The following is a 16726-nucleotide window of genomic DNA, read 5'->3' as shown; positions in this document are numbered from 1 at the left end:
CATAGATGCTTGTGTGTGTATATATGTATGTGTGTGTGTTTGGTGTTGTATGTTGATCTGTGTGTGTGTGTGTGTGTGTCTGTCTTCCTGTGTGCGTGGTTTGTACGGAAGTGTGTGTGCATTGGTGTTTGTGTGTTTGGGCATGCGTATGTGTGTGTGTGTGTGTGTGTGTGTGTGTGTGTGTGTGTGTGTGTGTGTGTGCGCATGTACATACGGCGTGTAATGAATAAGACCAAAATTAGTTTTTAACTGCTGTTCACTTTTAACTTCCTAGCTCCCCGCGAGCCTTCCCGCTGATCAGATGTGGAGCCATGAAGCTCACTGCCGGGTTAACAGGCGCATCGCTGAGCAGGAGCAACACATAAATCTCTGCTTTCTTCCAATTCTTTCTTGCCTTTCCTTAACAGAGCCCTGGTAGCACACGCCTGGAACATGGACCAGCAGGACAGTGACTCTAATAGGCTTTGAACCTGTGACAGCGTCTCCGCGGGACCGGGTTTTGCTGGGAAGTCATTCTGCCCTGTGATGCTGCTGCTACCGCTCCCACAGAGCAATTAAATGTGATGACATCTCTGCAGTGTGACGCCTGTGCTGTTCCTTCAAATGACAGCCCCCCACTCCCCTTTGAACGTGGAGGATACAGCCAACCACGTGGACAAGGGGGAGCCCACCTGAAGCAAAGGTTTGGTTTACCTGGTGATTGAATAACACTCATTGGATAGCGGACTTGATTCCACTACAATTAAAACTAGTTTTTAGTTGCAAGCTGAGATTTAGCCCATAGTCTCCCCTGACCTAAATTGATGTTCCCAAAGACTCGACTTGTGTGTAAGCGCTTTTAATTAGATTCTGTTAATGTGCTGGAGATTTCATACACGCGTCTATGCGATTGTGCACACATTTTGCACTGGCAGGTTGTAAGGAAAATGAAGTTATTACCCATAACATGGACAGAATGTACTCATCGCATACAAGTAGGTCATTTTCACCGCCTAAATATCGAGCATGTGTTCGTTTTACATTGATTGCATTCTATATAGCAAATGTGTTTGTGGGGGTATAACATCTATACCCCCACACCCCCCTATCTAATGATAAATCAAGATTAAGCTATAGTCTTTCAAACTAACCTACCATTCAAAGATCTTCCAAACCACTATAGAGGCTGTCCCTAAAACTCCTTATGTACATTTGATACAAAAAAGAAGCAAAACATTCGACCAATCAGGAAGCAGTGTTCCTGACAGCGTAGAATTAAACGGTTTTCTCAGAGTACAGCCCCTGGGCAGAGACACATAAACAAATTAAACATATAACATATGGTCGCCCATAATAAGACTTATTCCACCATTTGAGCACGACGGTGATACGTTCAGGCGTCTGGCGAGCATGTGATGTTCGGTCAGCATGGCGCTGACTCATGGAGGGCCTGGGGCCGGGGTCAGAGGACGAGGGTCGGGGTCTAAAGTGCACGGAGAAAGGAGCCAGAGGTTGGCCATCCCAAGATGTTCGTATTTGGAGGGATTCCATCAGCCTGCTGGTGTTATCGGTGCCTCACTCCAAGGGTGACGCCTTACTGAGAACACTGACAATCTGCTTGGAAGAATATCATGAACAATTGCCATTCTGAAGATGGGACATAAATAAAGATCTCTCACCTATTAAATCATCTCCACGGTGAGCAATGATATTCATTTTAGATTTTAGATTTGTCTGCTTTCAGATGCTGTAAAGCAAACCTTGAATTATTTCTAGCATTGCAAAAAACGATGGAGGGAAAATAATAAATTTCTAACTAAGTGTAAATCACTCACTAATGTTATACGCATTAGCAACATTGAGGCAACTACTTCCCTCGCTTAATTGCAGCCCGTTTCTCAAAACAAAACTGATAAGACTCTTCTTTAATTTGACTAGTTGGGTAAATATTCCAGAATCCCGTAAACACACTGGCAGTAACAAAACAGCCGTTTGCCAGGAATCTTCTGTGTTTGACGCATGACACATAATTAATCAGCAAGGGACACAGACTCATTAATGGCTGCTTGCTTATTAATTGTCCCTGGTGAGCTGTGTTCAGTTTAACATGTAAATGTGTGGCGGAGGGAAGATGCATCGCCGCCTCAGAGCCGGGCAGTCACTTAAAGTAAAATGACAGTAGCAGGGGAGGAAGATAACGAGACGCCGCGTTTTAAATGCATGGTGCTGTTGAAGATAACTTGATTATCATTCTCTGCATACAGAGCATCATGACATTCAGAGAGGGGGGAGAAAGAGTTCTTGCTGGTGATGTAATTCCTGCGGTTGTGTGCAGACTGCTAATCACTTGGGTTTCTCCTTGCAGTGTTCCCTGCACTGCAAGCAGAGGGGAAGGCCAAATCATAGCAAATCATTACAAATGAGAGCACAGGAGACAGGGAGGAAGGAGATGAGAGGACAGGCTGAGGATGGTAGGAGAGGAGAGGAGATTACAGGAGATGTGTGGATAAGATGAGAGAAGAAGAGAGGATAGAAAAGGAAATGAAAGGATGAGTGAAGAGCAGGGTTGAGGTGAGGTGAGCTTAGGAAGGAGAGCCAAGGAGGGAAGACAGAAGGTGAGCCAAAAGAGAGAAGAGGATAAAAGAGGAGAAATAACAAGCAAAGACGAGGATTGAGGTCAAGAGTACAGGAGAGGAGAGGAAGGGTTCCCTCTACAGTATCACCACCTATTGACAGAGGAGCTCTTTGAATCAGCTCCATGACAGGACAGCGGGTCAAACTCCATATACCTTATCAACTCTGACATGAACTGAACTGAACACCCTTCATCAAATCCCCCAGATCCCGTACCCTAATCGAAGACACGTAGAATATGTTCAGCCATTCAGCTCTGAAATCCCACCATTTTAGCTTTCAATCGGAGACCTCTTCATCCACATATTTCAGAGGAGGATGATGGCACAATTGCTGAGCAGATGGAGCCGTAGCACAGTTAAACTCTGGAGGAGCTGTACACACACGCGGGCTATTTTAGACGGCGGTTCGTCTGCCTTCACACACAGAACAACATTGTTCTAGTGATAGAACATTCACAACAACAACTCATACAGTCAAACAAAAATCTTGCAAATCAGATTCGCCTTATTGTTTTTGACCAGACATTTGCCAGTGTTTTAATTGGGCACCCATAATGTGTTTGTGTCTTACACAAAAACAATGATAAACAGGAGCTATAAATGAGACCAGGCCATATAATAGGGGAAAACATCCCCTATCAAATAAGCAACAACAAAATCCACAAGCAAAGTGAGCCGTGAAATGGAGATGAGTGAACATGGACTTTGATGAGAGAGCCTTGTGTGCCTTGGCCTGCATTAAAATCATTGTGTTCAGAATTAAAAAGCCTTCACCATCTCCGTTCCACATGCAAAGCGGCTGGGTGTACGCCTGGCCCCCTCCTGAAGTCCACTCATCCTGCTTCCTCCATACAGCCGGAAGAGCCAGGCAACAACCAGGCAACAACCAGGCCCCAGAAAACCAAAGCCAGCACATGAATACAAAGTGAAAAGAAGTAACCAAAGAGGAGGGGAGAATAGAGGAGAGGAAGGGAGGGGAGGAGAGGAGAGAGAGGGGGAGAGGAGAGGAGTGGAAAGGAGAGGGGAGGAGAGGAAGGGAGGGGAGAGGAGGAGAGAAGAGAGAGGGGGAGAGGAGAGGATTGGAAAGGAGAGGGGAGGAGAGGAAGGGAGGGGAGAGGAGAGGCAAAAAGAGGAGAGGAGAGGAGAGGAGAGGAGAGGAGAGGAGTGGATAGGGGAGGAGAGGAGAGAGGAGAGGAGAGAAAAGTGGAGAGGAGAGGAGAGGGGAGGAGAGGAATACAAATTGTTATTTAAAGAAAGGAAAAGAGAGGAGAAGAGGAAAGGAACCAAGGAGCCGAGAAGGGGTATAGAGAGAATCCAAGAAAAGAAAACAAAGAGAAAAAGTGAACTAAAGAATTGTGAAGAGTATATTTCAGATGCCATTGTCCATGTCCACCACAGTGCCAATTAGGCCGATACTGTGGGACATCTGTGTTCTCTCCCTTGCAAAAAAGCAAATGTGTCACAGCTTTTAGTCCCATTCAAAGAACCTTTAGTGCTGGAATGCTCAGACAGAGCCGGAACAAAGTCTACACGACCACCTGCTAACAGCTATTAACGTATCTTTACCCCACGAAACCTTCAAAACATATTTCAACAATTGGCCTGTGAAAGCTGCCATCTCCATCTCAAATCCGGGGTTTCTATGTATGTCTCATTTGAGATGACTCTATGTATGTCTCATTTGAGATGACTTATGACACAGAGACTGCATGGCAATCTCAGTGACTCAAGACCAAACAAGAACAGGTGGACAGTCACATGAATGAATCTGCTCTCACTTTGTAATCTGCACTGTTTCAGGAGCGGCCCTGCAAAGCACTGGAAATCACCGATGTGATGTGACCGGCATCACGTTTGAAACCACCGCCCCCCCCCCCCGCGCGGGGTGTCGTGTGTCACGTTGATCTACGAGTGTGAAGATCTGGCTGTAACTGTAGTGGTGTGTTCTCCCCACAGCAGCATGACTCAAGTTCTCACTTTCTCCCAAGCGTCCAGCCTTCTGGAGGCGGGCCAACTCCTTGTTTTGTTTGTGCAGTCCACCCTTTTAGAAGTTAAAAAGCTGCCTCGTCATGCTTCCTGTGGCCCGCGCTGCAGACATGAGACGCGGCGCCCCGGTGACGAGGCAGAGATCTGGGAGTTCACACAGACGGGGGACGGCTTCATTAGCGCCTATACTCTCTTATTCTAATCTCTAGACTCCCATCAGTGAGCTCCACTGCTCCACTGTCGCTCAAACAAACGTCACTGCCCATTCCCACATAGGTTTCTTATTGTAAACGGCATTAAATACATACTCACAGTAGAGTCCATAAGGATACATCAACGCACATCATTGTTAGTCTCCAGAAGGGAGGTTGGGCCAACGACAGTGAACGGCACCCTTAGTGTGGCTCTCACAGATTGGCGGTTTAGTCGGGCCGGGGATGAATTATTAATCAGTCCTTCACTAACATAATGGGCACTTAATTGCGGGGCGTCTTGTTCGACAACATCAGCCAGGGTGATGAAGACTAGCTGATCGATCCACAGCCGGGCTTGCAGGCCTCGTCCTCAGCCAACCACTGAGCGCCGGACGGCCAACTGTCAATTCCATCTTACATCGATTTTTGTCGTCTTCTTCATTTTTCTGTGTGTGTGTGTGTGTGTGTGTTTGTGTGTGGGGGGAGGGGTTTGTATAACTGCTGCTACAAAAAACAAACAAACAAATAAACAAAACATGAAAGGCTATGTAATTTAACCTGCATGACGCAGACTTGGAAAAGATACAGAGAGATAAAATGCCTATTTTGATTATAATTGTAACTATTAGGCCTTTTCAATTTTCAAGGTATAAAGAATATGTATATTTTTGTAAAAAAAACAATAAGAAGTCATTCGTGATATATTTGCAGTCTGCACAGCAGGACATTGAAAACACACACAAAACGGGTTCAATGTTCATAAGGATTACTAGCTCTATCCATAGCGCAGAAGCACTGATTTCGTTTCCTAACTTTGATTCATCCTTTCCTTGACGGATGTGCCTTTATTTGTGAATGAATGGAGACAGACTTATATATTTATTTGTCGGGAATCACAACTCAAGGTGGCCTACCTAATTAATCAATAATCAATGTTGCAAAACTTGCATGCCTTCCCCAGAAAACCTTGTCATCTCAGAGACATGTCTCTGACCATCAGGTGAAGTAAGTACACCGTGCAATGAACCCGGAGGCTGCCCCATCACGGACCGGCTGTTGACATGACATGAGGATGAAATACAGCACTTCCAGGGGTTGTTATTTCTTGTGTGTCATTGGCATGAGACAATAGAGCGAGACAAGCTCATAGAAGATAATTGGTTTATGAATCTAGAGCATGTTTGTTCCCCCCCAGCCCCCAACCCCATATTGAACCCTAATCAACCCTTACCTTCTTTCATCTCCCTCTGAACGATGCTAGATGTGTGTTGCGGCAGGTCGGCCAGTGACAGTTATCCAGCTCTTCACATGATGGTACACGGTCGTCACATATCTTGAGACCGGGCTGTGGACGTGTTAAGATGATGGGTAAACAACGCGGTCCTGAAAGCTACAAACCTAAAAAAAACAAGACTCAAACGATCCACCTCGCTTTCCTTCGCAGATGTATTTTCACTTGAATCACTTGTTTTGGCCGATCCTCGTGTATTCCCCGCTGCCGCTCACGCGTAACGCTGCTGGCTTGTTGCAGCCCGCCGTGTTACAGCGGGAGCCGTCACAGACTCACAGCCGGAAAAAAAACGCAGTTTTTTTGAGACTGACGGTGACGCTGCAGCGTTTGGTCCATCGAGACGTGGGATGCAAAGGGATGGGGGTGGGGTAGATGACCCAGCGACGAAAACATTTTGCATGAGGTCTGAAGTCAGTGGTCAAACATGACGTCAGAATCCCGTTCTCTGAAGGACCTGGCTACTAGGTGTGAAAGGAAGGATGGACAGTCGTTTTTTCTGGCACTTTCCTCAGTTTCAGAAGAGTGCTGCTTTTGATGAGTCATCGAGAGCCAAGTAATAAAACGGGCGGGTTACAGCTCTCACCTAATGTTAGGTTATAGTTTATAAGGGGACATTTTAACATGCACACACGTACACACGCACACACATACACCCCCGCGCGCACACACACACACACACACACACACACAGACACACACACACACTCTCTCTCTCTCTGTCTCTCTCTTTCTCTCTCTCTCTCTCTCTCTCTCTCTCTCTCTCTCTATTTCTGTCTTTCTCACACACACGACACACACATACACAAACACACACACACGTACACACACACACACACACACACACACACACACACACACACACACACACACACACACAAACAAATAACACTCATCATTTGAGGGCCAATACGTTAATATCAGTCCTTTCAAAGTCCAGGATGAGGCTTCAATAGAAGCTCCAAGATATTCATTTCCACTGCATTCACCCACTGATGGCATTTGGACTCACATTGTCTTGTCTGTATACTTCCAAAAAGGACTGGATGTCTTTTATGGATTTCGGAGGAAAGCCATTGTTTGGACAAGCCTCTGTCGCTCAGCTTCCTGTGCGGCATGCTGAACACCAACAGCCGGTCGCAGTGATAACATCTCCCTCGCCCTCCCTTTTTAGCAGCTTGTCTGTTACATGATCTGCTCTATTGTCCGTTTGATTGAGATGCTTCTAGTGCAAGACAGCCGCTCCACATAATCTGTCCTTAGCTGCAGAAGGAAATTCACTTTACCTTTACCTTAATCCATAACTCATTGGCTGTGCATGGTTACAATCAGTATTTTCTTGTACTTTACACTGTATACCTGGGTATTATACTCTCAAGTAAGCAAAAATGCAATCAAGATAATCATACTTGCCAAATGGAGTTGTAAAACGTAAACTTGAAAGGTTGTCCAACGCACATGAATCAACACTTATAATTACAGTATCTACACAGTAGGAGACCAGAAGCAGATTGGCCGCATTTCAGAATTCAGAGGAGCTAAGGACGTAATGAAATGAAACTACTTGAAATGCTTTATTTAAATAAGAAAGGTATTTTCACGACAACTGTTTAAGACAGCTGTCTCTAATTTTTCTGCTGAGATTTTTGAATTGGGTCATACACTCACACCTCCTGTGAGTGAATCTAGCCATGCGTGACCAGGGACTTAGCCTTGTGAGACCTTCAAGATATTCAAGTGTGCATCTCACAATGATCTGCAGAAAGAAAACAGAATGTGAACTCACAATAACAAGATGGTTCCACAAGGCTCGTCACTCAGAGTGCTGTTACAATTGATTTTTAATACATTTCACATTTCATGTTGGACTGTAATGTACTGTCTGTTTGAAATCCATATTAACAGGCATCATTTTATCTATACACAACAAAGATGGGATATAAAGCATTGTTATAATGTGCAGTTCAACTATGTGGCAATAAAGGGAAATCAAGGATACGCCAGTTGCACACATAGGCACTAAAAACACAAAAGACACTTCCTGCTGTAGTCGCCAAAATTCTCCAGCCTTTCAGTGTGGCAATATTGTGATAAAATGTACACAGCTGTTCCTTCACCAGTTGACGTCAACGTATCACAGACATTCTTAGCAAACTAATGAGTTTCATGGTCAAATTTGATGATCATCGAAAAATCCACAAATGCTACAACTACCATGTGGTAAGGAACACAAAGGAAGAAATTCTTGTCACATCGCTTAAACAGCTATTGCAGTTCATTTTATGACATTAAGAATCCAGCTATTTCTACATACACTGCGTCACATTTACACAACACAGCCACAAGCGCTTCACAGTGCTTGACCAAGGCCATGCTCCATGACTGTGTTTTGCAATGTTCACAATGCATCATTCCCGGGGGTAACTATAGTTGCCATCCAATGCCCTTTTCTCTACGAACATCAACGCACAGAAGTATCCAGAGGATCCTTCACGTCTGCTTGCATAACCTGTCTCCATCCTGTGGAGTATTGGCATCTAAACGCAGACCGCTCCGTGTGCGTTTTCCTCAACATGTCACGCCAATTATTTGTCTCTGTGGGAGCAACCTATTTGTGGAAGGAAAGTTTGTCTTTAAAAAGAGGAGTGGCCCGGCCGTCACAGCCCTCCAACGCTCTGTTCCCCCGTGGCCTCTGACTGGACCGTTTAGAGCCACTTGCCACCTCTCGCTGTGACCCCACTGGGCCGTCTTCTATCTGTTGCTGCAGAAGGGCTGTGACGCGGCGGCGTGCCGGTGGAGCTGCTATCTTTAACCCTGTGTTCGCACTCCTGCAGGGAACATGCTGCCTTCCGTGGGCATCTCTGCACTACGGAGCCAGGGGCCCATTCTGAGGGTTTATGTTGGATTAGTGAGACAAACGGTCGAGTCCATTTTATCTGTGGTAGTCTTAAGTGCACAAATGCACACACATTTTTATGTTTTTTTCCGCATGTTATCATGAGATGTACAACAACGGTTCTGAAATTAGTAAATCTGTTTGATGTTTGAATAAAGATGGCTCGCTGTCTCTTGTTGCTGCTGGAGAAAATGATAATGTCTTCTCACATGATAATCGGTTGCACGTTTTTTTTCACTGCCAACAATTCGATTTTTCACTACAGTAAGTACAAATTGCATTATCAGACAAAGTAGGTATCCTTACTCTAGCGCATTGCCTTCATGACATCTCTTTTACCACCTTGAGAGATAAGCATGTTGGCAAAAACTACAATCGGTGGAGGCAGTTAGATGGAACAAGAGGATGCATCTGCAATCAATGGGCAGGGCCAGGGCTGTCAATGAATGATTTGGCCAGCCAAAAGCACTAAAGGAGGAGAGTAGAGGGGAGAGGGTAGTATCATGGTAGCATGTTGGTTGTTTTTGACAGATAAAACCAATGCAGGATGAATAAATGGGAATGGGCAAGGAAGGCCCATCCTTCTAGGGTTAAAGCAGAGGAGAGGAGAGCAGAAGGGGACAGCCGATGAGAAGAGAGGAGAGGAGTGTTTCAGGGTAGCAAGGTGAGGTAATGAGGTGGAGAAGGGAGGAGAAGAGAGCCGTTGCGAGTAGACAAGAGGAAAGAGGAGAGGAGAAGATAGGAGAGGAGAGCAGAGGAGAACAGCCGGTGAGAGGAGAGGAGAGAAGAGGAGAGGAGAGGATAGATGGGAGTATCATGTAATCTGAGTACTGAGTGCCAGAGAGCAAAGAGATGAATGCGATGCTGATCATTATGTAAGCAATTGGTCAACAGGAGGAGAAGCAGATGAAAGAGGAAGGAGGCAGTGTGCGGTGGAGAGCATGAAGAGTTCACACTAATCTACCATTCCCTGATTGTCCTAAAGATCAAAGAGAGAGACCCTCTAAACATCATTTGTTATACCACTGTTGTGCAATAATTAACCCTACTTTGTTGACACAAAGCTGTTATTCTCTTGTTAGATTCCCATCTTCTTTTGCACTATTGTGTGGACTGCATCATCCCTTCTGTCCACATTGCAAAGATCAGAGCAGATCTTCCCTCCTTTGCATTTGGGATGTACTGTGTCGTACCTATGTCTCCTGAGCTTCTCTCCGGCTTGGGTCAAAGTTGTTAAGCGAGGGGTTTTCTTCTGAACAGCAACAGTCTGATGATTCTGTCACCACGCTGGGGGCTCCGCAGGTGGCCTTGGGAAGCCGGCTTCAAGACAGACCGATTGCATTTCATGTCAACAGAAAACAGAGCTTTCATTATGTGAGGAAAGAGAAGCTCAAGGATGGAGCGAATATTTAAATAGCCAAATCATTAAACATACCGTTTGTAATGGAACCAGCTCCAAAGTAGATATTGTATATTGTGCGTTAATATGCATATGCTTGTTGTATATCTAGAGCTTCTGAGCAATCCTTTTCTGAACAGGGCCCACTTACTTCAGGAGAATCTTAATTGGAGAAGGTGTTTCCGCCCGTGGACTGATTGTGGTGTGGAGGCTTCGTAGCAGATTAATGAAGATTGTTCGGAGAAATGTGCTCCATCAACCGCATTGTGAATACATGGCTAAACACACACACATACTGTTGTTGTACTCCCTAATCCCCGCCTATAGCAACAGGATGCATGGTGCCAGTGTTGTCTTATAATTGTCCGTGGCCTTTCATTGTTTCTTGTGTCATTGTTTAGTTGTTCGATATCTATGCATGCAATTTGCCTTCTGAATCATCAGATTGATAATGAGAGAAAAAAATGTAACGGAAGACTCAGATTTACACAAAGAAACCCATCATTTATGAAGACAATTCAACAAACAAAAAACGGTCCTTAATAAATTATCTTCTCTTCACAGCCATGGGCTGCGCTGTACACAAAATATACAAAAACATGAGTTTTGGTTTGCCACCTTGAGGAACTGTATTATGTTGACACGTATTATATTTTAAATGAACAAACCCCTGTCGTACAGGGGCCTCGAGTCAGTCTCTGTTTTCGTGATACCTGCTTTGTGTTGAAGACATTTCTGGAGGCTGACAACGTGAGCCTTGTCATTTATTTTTGCTGAGGCTTCTGCTTATGGAGAAGGACAGCAATAATAAGTTGGGGAAATTAGTTTAATGAGCACCATTTCAGGCAACCCGACAGAGGCTCATCATTTGTGTGCATCATACAGGATGAAACTGTCCCTCTTCTCGCACATTAACTATAAAGACCCAAAGAGAAAACATGAGCTCCATTTTATGTGCTTTTGTACATTTGCATGTGTGTGTGTGTGTGTGTGTGTGTGTGTGTGTGTGTGTGTGTGTGTGTGTGTTGCTGTGCATAAGCACATAATTTGAATTTCTATCTTATTAAACATTTTATCTCATTGGCCAGCATTGAAGAGATGGTTGTCAATCTGGGAAACAGCTGGGTAGAGTGGAACTGTATTTAATTATGCAAAAACGTTGGAATCGGCCACAATCCTGATTACGAGAGCTGACATTGATACCTCCCTGGCTCAATTAAAACACAACATGTTGACTATCTTTCCTTGAAAACCATACCCGAGAGACCTGCACAGAATCGTACGATTTTATTTTTAGAATTCTAAGAACTTTTGTCTCTGAATTATGTCCTTTAACAAGGTTGAAAGCTAATTTGATATCGTGATGATTATAACGAAGAAAAACTGTTATAATCATTTTTTAGCAACTCTCGCTAACAGAAACAAAGAAGGTGGTTTTGTGCCATCTATTGGAGGCATATAAAACTGCATCTCTGACCAGTAGGTCCAATGCCTTTTAAATTTGTACTAGAATAAAAATCAATAATCATTGAATTAATGAGAGCGTATATATATTTGAATTAGAATTTCTTCTTCTTTTCCATACACTTTAATATTATCCATAACAAACCACGTTGAAATTAACTCAATGATCAAAACTATAAACCAAATCCTTCTTGAAAAATAACTATCCCAGTAAAATATATATTGTATTGCAATGTTATTAGATTTAAGCTACATTCACTCAAAACTGCAAAGAGATACCTTTAGTCGTTGGTTCTATGTCATCGAAAACGATAGATGAGAAAGCCTTCGGGAAATAACTATAGCAAAACACAGTAGTATTTTTAAACGATGACGTGATGGATGCGGGAGCGTGAAAACCACGCGATTTGAGGACACGCTAGTGGGCGGGGCCAATCATGAGGAAGCAAGGGATAGGTTGAGGTTGAAAGGTGAAAGTTGAATCAATTTTGTCTTTTGTGCAGAGCAGAAGAGTGGAGTCTGACCGAGCCGCAGTTTCTCTTCCCTTTTCCCCGAATCCTTTTAAAACTCCCTCCCGAACCTCTCCCCTTCCACCCTTGCCACCCTACCCTCCCCCAAACCGCACTTCGACTGCCCGATCGGGTAAGAATTCATGAATGGGCCTTTTTATTTGCAGCGAGAGAGTGGGTTAATAATGGTTCGCTTTGCTTGATTGTTAAGGCCGCAGATTGAATGGATGCGGCTATTTCCTGAACCATGCAAGGCTCACGGTAGCAGTACATGTGTGGATAAGCCATAATGGGAGTCGATATTCATCCCTTGTTAGCGACATTAGTGCAGAATTTGACCAAGTAAAACGTGAAGGGTGCGGTGCATGCATGGCTCTGGGAAGGAGCTGGTTGGATCCTATCAATGTAGGTGAGCTAGGCTACTTGTGTAGCTTCGGACTCCCACGATCGGCAGGATTACTCCCAGCGAACCCACCTCGACACTGATTTGCATGATTAACTTATTCCAGTGCCTAGAATATGTGTGATCCAATCTCGCCGTTCACTAGATAAGTTTTATACTAGGGTTTCCATCGATAGCGACCAGAAGCTGTAAGCTTACTTGATGGTTTCCATGGGCTCTCTGCTAAGCTAACCGTAGCATGGAAGATGCAGATCTGATCGAGTCTATGAAGCCGACGTTTACTAAATATTAATGAGTGCACGCAGAATTCTGAATCATGCAGGCTTGGATTTTATTCAAGCATGCTCAATTAGTTCATTCTAAATGTGCAATACACATTTTACAAAATAGATCTCAATCTGTCCGTTTTCTGTTTATTGTAATTTTTTACAGATTCTACGACCAAAGATAATTATCGTTGCAAGTCTAAACGTAGATATCTACCGCAGTTATGGATTCTGGTGTTGTTGAAGGAGGGCTGAATGTGACCTTAACTATCAGGCTTCTGATGCATGGAAAGGTGAGTTTTGTACCTGTAAGCATCAGCTTGTTTGGATGAGCATCACTGCCTTGTTGCTCTTCAATATATTTGAATGACTCGTTGTACTCATCGATAGTGGCTGTATTTCTAGACTAATGCGATGGTTGTTTTTTGCAGGAGGTTGGAAGCATCATTGGCAAGGTAGGTCATCTATGTTAACGTTGAGAAACAGCTTGACTCACTACTTGGAATGTCCTTTCTTTTTAAAAAAAAAATGCTCTCTGACTTTTTTTAAATATATTATTCTACAGAAAGGAGAGTCTGTAAAGAAGATGAGAGAGGAGGCAAGTACTCACTGTAGACTAACCCACTCCATGAAGGATGCAAACGAAAACTCAAATTTGGATCTTTTGAACTTTATGCATGATAAAATAAGTTGAAGATGTGTATCACAATAAGTAATTGTTTATAAAAAATGTTGGTCTGTAGAGTGGTGCCAGAATCAACATCTCAGAAGGAAACTGTCCAGAGAGGATCATCACTCTGGCTGGACCCACCACTGCCATCTTTAAAGCATTCTCCATGATTATCGAGAAGCTGGAGGAGGTGTGGCCGGTTCTGTTCACATTACAGCGAATGCAATGTATAATGTTGTTACAGTGGTCCATGGCTATATGTATTGAGGTGCTTGAATGTGTCCAGGACATCAGCAGCTCGATGACCAACAGCACAGCCACCAGCAAGCCCCCGGTCACCCTGCGCATCGTCGTCCCCGCCAGTCAGTGTGGCTCGCTGATCGGCAAGGGGGGCTGCAAGATCAAGGAGATCAGAGAGGTTGGCCGCTTAACACTTATGGGAACCGCAGACCGCAAGTGGTGGGGAAATTGCGCCACAAGTTACGAAACATTCTTCAAAGACAATCGCAAATTTCAAAAAGAATAGTATGTATTGCACCTGTTATTGGTCCAACGTTATGATTAGCAGCACGTGTCCATGTACACACAGATGTCAGTGTTTGGGTTGAGTGTGGTGTTAATGAATTGTTATGCTTCTCCTAGTCAACAGGAGCTCAGGTACAGGTAGCAGGAGACATGCTGCCCAACTCAACGGAGCGTGCCATCACCATTGCAGGGATCCCACAGTCCATCATCGAGTGTGTCAAGCAGATCTGCGTTGTCATGCTTGAGGTAGGCCTTTCATTCAACTCCTCGCTCTGCGGCCAGGCTACCGGGGTAGTCTCTGTATGTAAGGGTTGGACAGCAGCTTATTGTGGTTGTTGTTTTCCCTAGTCTCCACCGAAGGGAGTGACCATCCCTTACAGGCCCAAACCCTCAGGCTCTCCAGTCATCTTCTCAGGTGGTCAGGTAAGCACTTCATATGTCTGGAAGTTCGATTTTTCATCACATTAGGCTGCAATGTTGCCATACGTATCAAGAATAAACATGCGTTATGATGTGTTTTTTTTTACAAGGCGGAAGTTGGCACTCTTCAAAGCTGTTTCTTTTGTTTAAAAAATGCAGAGCCTTTGCCGTTTTTAAAAGTTGTAGCATGTGTTTGGCTTGTTTTTCTGTCTGCCCTTGAAGTGTCGGATAGAGGCTGCTTAAAAGTAGGTCCTCATTGTACTGCTTCTTGTCTTGCAGGCTTACGCTGTCCAAGGACAGCATGCCATTCCACAGCCTGATGTAAGTGAAGGTCCCTCTGTAAGTGATCCCATTAATTACCTTGTTCGGGTGTGGTTGGGGTAGAAATGACACCGCTTTGAGCTCCATCCCTGTGACCTCCTGTTTTACCCACCAATCACTCCCATTTACATTCCATCAGATAGAGAATCTTTCAGTTTTCCTTTATTAATCTGATTCCCGTCTCGTTTTTCCTTTTTAAAAGGTTCAGTTTTCATTCCTATTAATATTGCATGTGTAATACATAAGTGCATGTGCTCGCTTATTTGTATGTAATGTTGAACTGGAACATTCAGCACTATATTGAAATTAAATTTCCAAATTGCACATCTGTCTTTTTTGGTATATTGCATCTTGCTTGTTTAGGTATTGCCAATTGACTCTCTGGAAAGTCGTTTGACAGTATTCTAAAAATGTTGGGTATTCTGTTTCAATGTAAATTATTTTTCTCTTGTACTGTGTTTGCAATGCATGTGTTAAGCATTTTGAGATGTATAGTAAACATTTAATATTTCTTCAGCTCACCAAACTACACCAGCTAGCCATGCAACAGAGCCCCTTTCCCATCGCCCCTAACAACCAGGGCTTCCAGGGTAGGTGGCCAGACTGAATTCTGTCACAGCTTGTTCATTCTTAATGGTCTAGGCAAATGAACGTATTCTCACCCTTCATGTTTGTTTGTTCTCTGCAGCTGGGATGGATGCTTCTGCACAAACTGGCTCTCACGAGCTGACCATTCCAAATGATGTAGGTTTGAAGGACCGTCTCATCGACTCACTGGTGCTTTCTATACTCTGTTGCTGCGTTGACATTATGGCACATGTCGCCTCCGGCAGCTGGACCCTAGGTTGGATTGTGGGAATATCGCTGGCAAACGCACGAGTTCAGTGCTTGTAACTCTTAAACCATGTTTAAGATATTTAGGGATAAAAATGAAGAAAGCCGTAGGCCTTATGGTTTTGTTGGTTTAACAACGTCAAACAAAGCTGTCATCTGATTGGATGCACTTTGAAAGGTCAGCGGGAACCAGGACAACATTTAAAATGTTTGCACTTTGAAAGTTCAAGGTGGAGAATCAACCGTCTGCTGTGCCAAGGGCGACACTCGACTCGTCATAATCACCTGTTGACCCTGGAAACCTGACACGGAATCACTCTGTGCTGTTCTTCCTCTTCCCGATCATAGCTGATTGGCTGCATTATTGGCCGCCAGGGATCGAAGATCAATGAGATCCGTCAGATGTCCGGCGCTCAGATCAAGATTGCCAACCCAGTGGAAGGGTCCACTGACCGCCAGGTCACTATAACTGGGTCCCCCGCCAGCATCAGTCTGGCGGAGTACCTGATCAATGCCCGGTAAGCAACCATAGGCTGGGAACACCTCGTCCGGCGCCAACCAGGAATACACTTCTTTAGCTTTGTAGCCGTCAATTCCAAATGTTCTTCAAAGAATTATTGAATGGTCATAAAAGTATCATAAATAAATATCTTAATTGAAAAAGAGTGCACTTAAGCTGTGAAACTAACTTGTAGCATTGGTAGTTGGTAGTAGATGTACAGTATATGGCATACCTAACAAGTTGGTGAATTTTTTATTTTTTTTTGCTGTTCCTAGGCTGTCTTCCGAAGCGACGGGACTGGCAGCCAACTGACAAGGAGGTTCTTCATTTGCACCTTATGTTACACCCCCCTCTACTTTTTTACAAAGATCTCCCTTACTGGATTTAATGCAAAAACTAAGTACTCTGAACTCTCTCCTTTATTTTGGTTCCAC

At 44.2% G+C, this 16726-nt stretch overlaps 1 protein-coding gene across 2 annotated transcripts in view; it reads left to right on the top strand.

The window, feature by feature from the left end:
* Window positions 1–12341: 12341 nt before the first annotated feature.
* pcbp2 (poly(rC) binding protein 2) overlaps window positions 12342–16726 on the top strand; it is a 5435-nt gene continuing 1050 nt past the window's right edge. The window contains exons 1-13 of one of the 2 annotated variants that reach the window (XM_079741160.1): window positions 12342–12484; window positions 13187–13313; window positions 13452–13475; window positions 13586–13618; window positions 13764–13880; window positions 13977–14108; window positions 14333–14461; window positions 14564–14638; window positions 14915–14956; window positions 15474–15546; window positions 15645–15700; window positions 16139–16308; window positions 16568–16726. The exon at window positions 16568–16726 is cut by the window's right edge and continues 1050 nt beyond it. In XM_079741160.1, coding sequence (XP_079597286.1) covers window positions 13245–13313; window positions 13452–13475; window positions 13586–13618; window positions 13764–13880; window positions 13977–14108; window positions 14333–14461; window positions 14564–14638; window positions 14915–14956; window positions 15474–15546; window positions 15645–15700; window positions 16139–16308; window positions 16568–16604 — 957 coding nt within the window. In that variant the 5' untranslated portion in view covers window positions 12342–12484; window positions 13187–13244 and the 3' untranslated portion in view covers window positions 16605–16726. Of the gene's footprint in view, window positions 12485–13186; window positions 13314–13451; window positions 13476–13585; window positions 13619–13763; window positions 13881–13976; window positions 14109–14332; window positions 14462–14563; window positions 14639–14914; window positions 14975–15473; window positions 15547–15644; window positions 15701–16138; window positions 16309–16567 lie in introns of both variants that reach the window. The other variant, XM_079741159.1, reaches the window with a different exon arrangement.

The sequence above is a fragment of the Pollachius pollachius genome (assembly GCF_949987615.1).
Source record: "Pollachius pollachius genome assembly, chromosome: 8".
In the NCBI taxonomy this organism is placed as follows: domain Eukaryota; kingdom Metazoa; phylum Chordata; class Actinopteri; order Gadiformes; family Gadidae; genus Pollachius; species Pollachius pollachius.
This window is presented reverse-complemented; position numbering and strand designations above follow the sequence as displayed.